The following is an 11,551-nucleotide window of genomic DNA, read 5'->3' on the forward strand; positions in this document are numbered from 1 at the left end:
AAAAAAAATATATCATAAATTTAGATTGAAGGATAAAATTGAAGACATAAAATTTGCATAAAAGGGTCAAGGAAAAGAATAAAAAATCAAAAAAATAAATACCAAATTAAAAAAAAAACAATACATAACAAATTAGAATCTAATAATAAAATTAAAAATAAATAAAAATTTTATAAAAAAAACAAGAATAAAAATAAAAACTAAAAATTCGAGTTTCCATGTACAATAATTTTCCCATTCCCTTAGATTTTATTAATATATATATATATATATATATATATATATTAATAAAGAAAAATCGAAATTGGACACTTCAACACCTCAAAAACCCAAAGAGTCGTGGTGGAGCCTAGGCAAGAAAGAGAGATATGATTGAATCTTACAAATGGTAGTACAAGTGAGCGAGAGAGAGAGAGAGTACTTTATAGGCAACTTAGGAGGTTTGGATTCCATTTCATGACCTTTTAGGTCGTTTTCGGCAGGCAAATGACTTGGTGATGCTCTCTAGTCTCTCTCGCTCGCTCGCACGCACGCACGCACTTGTGTAGTCTAATTGGACACGGCCATCCCATTTCCATTCCCATGCATGCATGCATGCAAGCGATTATCATTCACTAATTGCCTGTTTTTCCATTCTCCAAACAGAACACTCGAACCTTATCCACTTACAGAATTAAGGAAAAATAAATTCTCCATGGGTATCAGAAAAGCATCTCCTCCTAGCCCTCCTGCTTTCTGTGTTCTAGGGATCTTGACTGAGATTATTGCATTATTCTAAACATATAATTGTTATGCCGCACTTACAGATTAAATATTATTAGTTTTGCGAACCTTATCGCCCTCAATCATCATAATTTCCACTTGTTTATACATCAATCAACATTTATTAATTTACTTTTTACAAGTTTAATGTTTTAAAAATAATTAATATTTTTTTTCTAAATATATAAGCCCTTGTAAAATTTCTTAATCACCAATTTGAGAGACTTGTAGTCCTTCACAAAATCATTATCACCCCATAACTTTACTTTTTTTTTTTTTTTAATATTACTTTTTACAAGTTTAATGTTTTAGAAAAAAATTAATAAATTTTTTTTAAATAAACCCATCGTAAAGTTTCTTAATCACCAATTTAAAAAGACTGTAAATTCTCAATAAAATCATTGTCACCTCTGAACTTTATTTTTATTAATATTTTTTTGAATCTTAGTATTTGAAAATTCCCTGGATCTTGACTAATTCAATCGAGCAAGGCCAATTAACCAAAAAATAAAATTTTTTTTAATAATGATATATTCCATTTATAAGATTTGAATTCGAGATTTTATTAAAAAAAAAAATCTAACCCTTAAACTAACTATAATGGGTAACTTTACTTTCATTTATCATCCATGTTAACAACATATTAGGCTGGCAAATAAAGAAGATTCCTTACAACGTCTTAAATATATTTATATTATTACTAAAATTATAGCATTGAAACTCAATCTTTGCTGTCAAACTCTTCCTATAGATTCTGACACTTAATCCCATTACCTAGGGGTTACTAATTTTGACACTGCAAGCCTTAATCAACTAATTTAAACACTCTTAACAATAATTAGAAAGAGCAGATGTAGCTAGCTACCTTATACAGCCTTCCATACCCTAATTACTCCCCTGTCATCATCACACCAGTCTACGTGTCAACTCCAGGACACATTCTTCACAAGCAACCTCCAGATCAATTGACACGTTTCCGACCAAACCAACAACCGCCGTCATTTTAAGGAATCACCAGGCCCCACAATTTATCCAATTACTCTTACGTGTCGGCTACAACGCGCGTATTAAATCCACGTTAAAATCCCAAACCACCCTCCACTTTCAACCTCCACTCGCTCTCCTAACCCAAGCCTACTCCCGTAATTTCACTAGACAAGCAGGTGACACACGGGTTCTCACAGGTGATAGCCGTAAAAAAAAACACCGTTAAAAGTCTCTCTCTAGGCCTAGGGTTTTCACTTATAAATCATCTCTCCGATATTTCCTGCGTGGGATCTTCAACAAAAAAAAAAAAAAACCGAGAAGAAAATAAATCATTTTTATTTTTCTTTGAAATCTCAGGGGAAGATTTGTGGTTGATGAATTCAAGGGACTTGAAGGGACAACGTGAAACGACGTCGAGTTCGTCGTCGTCGTCGTCGCGGGGCAAAAGAGCAGCAGTGAAGCTAGAGATCGTAGAGGATCCATTAGAGGAAAAATATGGACCTCTTCACAAGCAATCCAAAGCTTCACAAACCATTCAGCAGGTAATTTTTAGATTTTTTTTTAGCATTTTATTTTTTCGTTTTTGATTTCTGAGAAAATCAAGAAAACAAGGGGAAATGGAATTTTTTAATTTTTGGGGTCAACTTATAAAGACTTTAGGAGATTCAAGGTTTTTTTTTTTTTGTTTGGGTTTTAATTAGGGCTAATTTTGCATGGTTATAGAGATTGTATTGCTATTAATTGCGTTTAGTTGGTAATTTGATGATCAGTGGGGTGCGGGTGCTAATGCAGTACCGGTTTCTGCTGCGGAATATAATCCGTTAGACGAGCCTAGTCCGCTTGGATTGCAGTTGAGGAAGAGCCCATCATTGTTGGATTTGATTCAAATGAGGCTTACTCAGGGGAATAATGCTTCCGCGCTCGAAACTCAAGAGACGGAGAAGCAGAATCTAGATGTTAAGAAGGAGAGTAAGAGTGCACCTGCTTCTGGCTCCATGGACAAGCTTAAGGCTTCAAATTTCCCTGCCTCCATTTTGAGGATTGGGAGCTGGGAGGTAATGAATGTTTTTCTGTTGTTAGTATGTGTTGTTGTTTTGGTGGTGAATTAATTGTATAGAGGTTGCTGAGGATTTTTTTTTTTATATATTTGAATTTGGCAGTATAAATCGAGATATGAAGGTGATTTGGTGGCCAAGTGTTACTTTGCAAAGCATAAGCTGGTTTGGGAAGTTCTTGAAGGTGGTCTTAAGAGTAAGATTGAAATCCAGTGGTCTGATATTATGGCTCTCAAGGCAAACTGTCCTGATAATGAACCTGCGACATTGAATGTTGTGGTAATGTATTGACTTTTTCGTTTGGTTTTTTAACGATGGGTGTTTTTATGGCTAGGGCTGTGCTAATCTGGACTCTTTTTTTTTGTATGATGCAGCTTGCCAGACAGCCCCTCTTCTTCAGGGAAACTAATCCACAGCCCCGAAAACATACCTTGTGGCAGGCAACGGCAGATTTTACTGACGGACAGGCTAGCATACACAAGTAAGATAGTTGCACCATATTACTCTGTTTTTCACTCTTTGACTGGTAGGTGTGTCCTGCATGTGATGGATTTTCTTTTTTCCATTTTTATCCAGTTTTTGTTTTTGGTATTTTGAAAATGCCCAATCTTCTGCATTGCACATTTAGAAAGTCATACTGTGTAAATTGATTTGGAAGAAAATAATGTTACTAATCTATTCTCTTTCTTCACCTCATATTTCATTTTTGTAGTTATTCAAACAGAAAACTGAGGCTAACATGTCATACATTGAGTACAAATCTTCTGAATACATCACTCTTAAATAATATAATCATGGAGGATGCACTTATTTTGAGATTTTCTTAGCCACGAGGCATTGATACTCAAATTTTTGTTGATGTGGTTTTGTAGGCAACATTTTCTGCAATGTCCAGAAGGACTGTTAAATAAACATTTTGAAAAGTTGATCCAGTGTGACATGCGTTTGAACTACTTAAGTCGACAGCCAGAGATAATTTTGGATTCACCATATTTTGAACAGAGACCATCTGTTTTTGAGGATCTGGATGATTCAAAAAGTCAAGATTTTAATCAAGTGGAGTCGGCTAAGGTATCTGTTGTTTCTGGCTTCCAGGATCTAGCATCACCATCTGCAGCTCAATCATCTTCCTTAGAGATTGAGAAGGGGGATCCCACTGCTTCGACATCAGACCCTATGTCCCGAGAAGCTCCTTCTCCCAGCTCAGGTATGATGAAGTCTTGACTTTGCTTTCAATATGTTTTAAGAAAGATGTCATTTATGGTAGTTTTTTAAACGTAGTCCTTTTAAAAATTCTGGCCATATCCAAGTGCGAGTGTTGCAAAAGTGCTTTCTGCAATGAACTTCACATAAGATTCAGAGGTTTGGAACTTTTTGCATAATCTCTTCTTGCTTGATGTCATGTGGTTCATATGTATGGAGTTTTTCACACTATCTCCTCTTAAGAGTTAAAAACCTTGGTGCACGATGTTTTGTCTCCAGTCACATCACCTCCAATCCCTATGTGTATTGCTGTTTCTATCTTCTTTTTTTTTTTTTTTTTTCTATAGCAGCTAGGATCCTAGCATTATTCTTTTTCCTATGAAATGATGTTCAAAGCCTTGTGAATGTTTTCGGATCTGTTTCTAAAGCTTACAAGTATTACGGGTGCATATCTACCTCCTAATCTAAACTATCACTGATTGATCATCTTGTACCAGTGATGGACAGTCGTGCAATTGAAGGGAGGGGGATTTGTGAAGCTGTTGATTCTAAAGCACCAAGGGACTGGGATCAGATTAAAGTTCCAGGGTTGCCCCCTTCTATTTCGATGACTGATCTTATGAACCACATTGGGAACTGTATTTCAGAACAGATGACCTCTGGAAATCAACCCTTTTCTGCTGATGGGTCAGAATGCCAGGACATACTAGAGGACATCGCACAGTACCTTCTTAGCGACACCCAACAAACAACATCCTCTGATGAGAAAGGGATCATGGCAAGGGTCAACTCTCTCTGTTGCCTTCTGCAGAAGGACCCTGCTTCAACCCAGAACTTGCAGGGTAACGGGGAAAGTTTCTTTGAAGAGTCTAACAATGGGAAGGGTGTTCTGCTAAACCACACCAATGAATCATTTCATGAGAATAAAGTTAGAGGTGATATCATAGGCTCTGAAGGTAGCAGTAGCAAGGATATTTCTGGCAGCAAGCCGACACCAGGAATGTCAAGGAAAGACTCATTCGGGGACCTGCTACTTCATCTCCCTCGAATAGCATCTCTTCCAAAGTTCTTATTCAATATTTCTGAAGAAGATGGCTACAGTCAAGATAGATAGTGAATTGTGTTGTTTAATAATCAGAAAATGGTAAAAATCAAGCTAGATAGTTGATCTGTCTCAACTTGTGAATGGAGATTTGCTGTGTTGTTTAATATTAATCTAATGCGTCCAAGCAGATGTTACCATTAGTTTGAACCTCGGGAAAGCACTGAGGTTCCAGAACCTGGTTTAATGAAGAATCATTATAAAAGCACATGTACAAATCTTACGTAGTTTTAGCTGTATTCATCTCCATTCATTTCCCGTGAATTACATTATAATCTTTATCTGTAACCGTTCATTTCCCTTGAATCACATTATTATAACGTTGATCTTCTCCCCTATTTTTCATCCCCCCTGACTGCAAGAGCTATCAGCCCTCAGAACTGGTAAATTTATTTCGAGGGTAGGAATCTTGCTGATTTTCATGCCATTGCGTTTGCTACTAGAGCTTTGTAACCCGGTTATTTTTTTATTAATACGGGTGTTCAAGTCAACTTGTATTTATCTCGATTAATTTTACGGATCCTAAAATTAAAGACCATATATTTGTGGGATTTTAACTGGTAATTTTTTTAAAAAAAAATCTAAAACTTAAATAATTGAGTTATACTACTTAAAATTCATATAAATTCATATTTTATTTTTGTTGCATATGCTGGTGGGTTCGGTAAAATAAAGTGATAAAATAAGTGATGTTTACAGCATAGTACATTTCCAAAACAACAAGTGAAGAAAATCAAAAGAAATCCTTCGGAAAGACCATTTCCACTTGATATGATGTTCCAGGGAGAAACTTCTTCGGCGATGGCGCCGCCGTTTGGCACGGGATGGACTTGTTCTTGAAGACAAAGCGGATGTCCTTTTCTTCACCTAATTATTAATACATTTAGATACTTCAAATATATATATTAATTATTTTATTTTTTATTAATTAATAAATAATAATATAACACTTATGAATATCTAAATTTTTTACTCAAAAAATAATAAATAAGATATAAATATTAAAAAAATCAACCCACGAGTAACCATTATCATCCCTTACGTGGACAACTCTTCTTGAATTAGATATACCTGTCTCAATGAATTTTGACGCAGACATTTTGGTTCCTGATCAATTCCCTGCATGTTCATATGACATCATATTTATATGAAATCAAAGTTTATAAGATATTTATATTTATACGAAACGAAACCATTCCGACAAAGAACAATTTAAAAGAGTGATGGATATAAAATTCGTTGCTATGGAAGCCATAGCAACGGATTTTGTGTGTGGAAGAATGTATTAATGAACCACAAAATCTTGAAGTTTGAACTCATAAAATCTTGACTGTTGAGGGACCGTGAATTAATTTGTACCGGTAATTTTAAAAAATAAAAATAATTATTTTAATGTATTTTAATATAAAAAATATTTTTTTTAAAAAAATACGACTATATTTTTAAAATATCAAAGTAAAAGTTTTCACCAAAGAATCACCTCTAATGACGGCACAAGTGATTGAAAAGATGGATAATAACAAAACAAAAGGCTAAATAGGAAGACAAATTCAGTGAGAACTTAGATTTAATTTACTATTCATCCCTGCAATATAATTACTATTTTGCTTTTCTTAAAAAAAAATAATTGGTTTTCAATCTTTTTCAATGGTCAAGTAGTCATCATGCAATTAACCAGGGACAATTGATCCTTTTGCTTTATTTAACACAGTAAAATTGCTAATTAAGTACCCATAAAAAATTGCCAAGTTATTAAAAAAAATAAAAAACAATATCTATTGATAACAAAATTGAGTTGACCAGAGGTTGGCAGAGATTTATTTTAAGTCAAATTTCAATGCAATTAGTTGCAATTCCTGTGATTTAGTCTTACACATGGTTCCTTAAAAAGATGATGAATATTTCCCTTTCTCCATTACCATTTATTTTTTACGCCCTTTTTTTTATTTTATTTTTTTTTTATTTTCTCTCCCTACACACGATAACTTCCCCACGAAAATAATAATACCTCAATTATTTTATTTATGAATTTCTATATTTTTCTATTACTTAAGAATTTAAAAATTGATTAAGGAAGTAATACTCCTTTATCAAGGTTTTTTTTACTTTTTTTTTTTTTTTTATACGGGAATAGATCATTAAGATATAAAGTTTTTATGAATGCATTATTGAATTTGTATCTCAATTGGTATTTATATCCTTTTATTTATACAAGTCTTATACAGAGTTTTTATAATGCTCTTAGTAAAAAGAAATCTTTTTTTTATTATTATTACTTTTATTCTCATGAAAAGTGATATAATTTGTTTATTCTCATATCTCTATCCACGTTCATGTGAAATTTGAAGCATTTCTCAAAGACTTGAAAATCCAACTACAGGTAATAAGATACAACATTAATTTCTTATTTTTCATCTCTACTTTCTTTTTGTAATTTGACTAAGGATACTGGGGACATCTTGATTTGAATCCCTGCTTTTTCTTTGCTTTGACTCTCTTCTTTTCTTTTTATCCTCTAAATATACAAATATGGAAGCTATAATCGTAATTAAACCATGATTGAATCGGCATTAATTATATATTCTTTTTAGTATCAACTCTAGGAAAAAACGATTTGTTATCTTTTTCGAGAACCACCTAATTAAAGTTCCAACTAAAAAAAAAAAAATTTCATTATTTTAAATTAAAATAGCGAGTCTCCATAGATTGAGGGGCTCATTGCTTCAACTAGTCCCCGTGTTCTTTGAATGGATATTCTAATTGTTGAGAGGGTTGCCCAAAAATAACAGTTATAATTTGATTACTACAAAAATTTTCATCTTAAACATGTATATTTGTCTTTGATTAGACAAGAGAAAAAAACAAAATCCATGCATCAAGTAACAATAAATAAATTAACAAATACCATGCTGCAAAACTATACAAATCTATATTAGAAATTAGATCTAAAACTGATTGAACTCATCAGATTTAGTCTTGTACGTAATAATGAAAAAGATCCTTGAAAAAATAAATTCATCATAGAAACCTCTACCACGTAATCTTCCCTAGCTAACTTTGATCTATCTTGATCAACTTCATTGACAGAGTAATGTGTCCTTGAGCTTTATACCCGTCCTCTTCAAGCCTCACAAGTCCATAGCGGCCTTCTGCTTTACCTGAGAAATCTGGTAGAGGTATCTTAGCCCTACCCACCAGTCTCGTGCCATTAGAGGTTCCTGGGCTGCTCTCGGACGAGGATCCACACCTAAGCACCTCAACATGCAAAAACCTGCAATCCCTGGACTCGTCTAATCCGATACAATACTTCTGGTTCCATTCAAGATCTGGTGACCCTGAGACGAATTCTGTTGCAAGTTGATCATCGGAGTAAACCCAAAACAACACACAGTAATTCATGTTGAATATTGAAGGATAGTTGCTAGGGTCGTCTATGCCCTCTGCATGGTGGATGCTTAAGACCAAACCAATTCTATTGTCTCTCTCGTCGGCTATTCTCTTGTTCTCTATAAGCTTTCTTATGTTCATAATTGTATTCGTCAGATCTTTGTTTGAACGGCCTCTTTTCCTATACCAACTAGCCTGCGCACAACATTAAAAGGAAGAAAAATAATCAGATTAAATTCAAAGTACAAATGATAGCAAGATTATAGGTTAATTAAGAAGCACTTGAAGAAACATGAGATGTTATGGTAGTTTGCCCTAAATTTTCACGCACTGCTACTACATGAAAATCCAAAGAAACTTACCCTTTGTTTCTTCTGCACCTCAGTCATATCAGTATTCATGATCAAGAAAAACTGTGTTGGTGGAGAAGAAGAGAACAGTTAAATTTAAAGAGAGAAGCTCTAGCTAGTTAACAACCGACATCAGATTTCTGTTGTCGTTCGAAGTTTAAAAACATAGACTTGGTTAACTTACAAGGCTTATCTTAATATATTCGGAATCGGAACGGTTATCACTAGAAATTAGGGTTTCTCTAGAGATAGAGTTGGAGATAAACTAAAAAGTTATAATAATTACTTAATACTACTAAACTTATAACTTTTGATATTTATTGCAACCAACCCTGAATAATTAGAGTTTTTCTAATTAATAATATTTCAGCCAATCCTGAATAATGAAGGAAAATGTTTTCATAATTAGGTTGCTTGGTTACCAAGTTTGCTTCAAGACCAAGAAATTAGGAGGAAAAATATAATTTTTTTTTGTCTATAAGTAATAAGAGAATCTCACACACAAAAGGAGGAGAGAATTAGTTAGAGCATAAAAATATAACACAAAAAAACCCAAAACCCATTTTTATTCATAACTGTCAGCCATATATACAAAGTAAACAAAAGAAATCCCACTGGCTCCATCAATCTGCATCTCTTCCTACCATGGCCTTCATTCCTAAAACAAGCACCATCTCCTTTAAAAGAATCCAAGCTTCATCTTCAACCTCTCCACCACAATCAATAGCCCATCCCCTTTTCTCTCATTTTCAAGTGGACAATCCCTCTCATCTCTTTTCATTTTATTTTTCTTTATTATCGCTCATTGACCTACCAGCAGCTCCCTTTCCCCACTACGATAGCCACCATTGGAACCAACCACGGTGAGCAACACTTATTTTCCAACTAATAGATACAACAAAAGCATCCACAATATATAGCAACCAGTGGCCTTTTTAGCTTTAAGAAAACCAGCCAAGGATGATTGTGGCAACATCATAACCACATTGCCACCATGAACTCATTTTATCCCACAAGATAACGCCAACAACCATACTTAAAACCAACAACAATAGTGAAAGAAGCTGTTGAGAACTAATAGAGAGAGAGAACTGAAAGAGAGAAGAAAAAAAAAGGATCGAACATTTAACTAAGAAGATCTCATTCCTCATACATTTGTTTGTCTCAACGCCAGTGTAGGAGCAAGGAGAACACATAATAGCTTCAGATCCTACAACTCATGCTCCTTCAGCAGTGGTTGTGGCATGTGGATTCACACGCCACCATTTTTCCATGATCCTTTGGCTTAATTCTAGTAGCTTTTAGACACTAAACACCTTAGAAGGTTAATTCATAATCTTAAATTATTTATTGGATAAGTTCTTAAAATGTTGTTGTTGTGTTTAATTTTGAACTTATTTGGTCACTATTTATTTTGTTTGATGTATGTTGGGATTTGAGATGATTTGATAATTTATGTTGAATTGTTAATTTATTTTTCTTAGGTTGTGATTGCTATTTGGACATTAAATGTTTATGCATAAATTATGTTTAGATTTGTGTTGATTTGCTTGAATTAGTATGTGATTTGAATATAACTAGTGAAACTTATAAGATTTGATGTTTGATTGTTGGTTTGTCGGATTATTAAGTTGGTGAGTAATTTGCATGGAGTTAATACCTTGATTAAAATAGTTTTATTAAAACACATTATTATGTTTTGTAATACATGGCCTTAGTCGAGTTTTCATAAATTTTCAAATTTTTAGAAGATCATTTTCTAATTAATTTTGAGTTCCCCACATTTTGTATCCTTTCGTATTTAATTTTGAATTGGGAACTCCATGTAAGGTGCTTTTTTGGTATTAAATAAATTAGTTTCCGTCCATAAAAAACAAAAACAAAAACAAAATATTTCTTTCAAAAATACAACTTTATTTCAATTTGAATATGGATAAGTTGATCATCGGGGTAAACCCAAAACAACACACAATAATTCATGTTGAATACTGAAGGATGGTTGCTAGGGTCGTCTATGCCCTCTGCATGGTGGATGCTTAAGACCAAACCAATTTTATTGTCTCTCTGGTCGGCTATTCTCTTATTCTCTGTAAGCTTTCTTTTGTTCATAATTGTATTCGTCTGATCTTTGTTTGAACAACCTCTTTTCCTATACCAACTAGCTTGCGCATAACATTAAAAGGAAGAAAAATAATCAGATTAAATTCAAGTACAAATGATAGCAAGATTATAGGTTAATTAAGAAGCACTTGAAGGAACATGAGATGTTATGGTAATTTGCCCTAAATTTTCACGCACTGCTACTACATGAAAATCCAAAGAAACTTACCCTTTGTTTCTTCTGCACCTCAGTCATATCAGTATTCATGATCAGGAAAAACTGTGTTGGTGGAGCAGAAGAGAACAATTAAATTTAAAGAGAGAAGTACTAGCTAGTTAACAACCAACATCAGATTTCTGTTGTCGTTTGAAGTTTAAAAACGTAGACTTGGTTAACTTACAAGGCTTATCTTAATATATTCGGAGTCGGAGTGGTTACCACTAGAAATTAGGGTTTCTCTAGAGATAGAGTTGGAGATAAACTAAAAAATTATAATAATTACTTAATACTACCAAACTTATAACTTTTGATATTTATTGCAAACAATCCTAAATAATTAGGGTTTTTCTAATTAATAATATGCCAGCCAATCCTGAATAAAAAA

At 33.6% G+C, this 11,551-nt stretch overlaps 1 protein-coding gene across 2 annotated transcripts; it reads left to right on the plus strand.

Annotated features, from left to right (window-relative positions):
* Positions 1 to 1,980: 1,980 nt before the first annotated feature.
* Positions 1,981 to 5,336, plus strand: LOC118034397 (uncharacterized). Of its 2 annotated transcripts, none has more exons than XM_035039679.2 (6): positions 1,981 to 2,291; positions 2,520 to 2,804; positions 2,910 to 3,083; positions 3,179 to 3,285; positions 3,677 to 4,011; positions 4,505 to 5,336. In XM_035039679.2, the coding sequence occupies exons 1-6, from the start codon at positions 2,124 to 2,126 to the stop codon at positions 5,119 to 5,121; spliced, it is 1,686 nt and encodes a 561-aa protein (XP_034895570.1). In that variant the 5' UTR covers positions 1,981 to 2,123; the 3' UTR covers positions 5,122 to 5,336. The 2 variants fall into 2 exon arrangements, with proteins under 2 accessions (XP_034895570.1, XP_073262499.1); XM_073406398.1 differs by having other exon boundaries at positions 2,149 to 2,291; positions 2,542 to 2,804.
* Positions 5,337 to 11,551: the final 6,215 nt, after the last annotated feature.

The sequence above is a fragment of the Populus alba genome, chromosome 18 (genome assembly GCF_005239225.2).
Source record: "Populus alba chromosome 18, ASM523922v2, whole genome shotgun sequence".
In the NCBI taxonomy this organism is placed as follows: Eukaryota; Viridiplantae; Streptophyta; class Magnoliopsida; order Malpighiales; family Salicaceae; genus Populus; species Populus alba.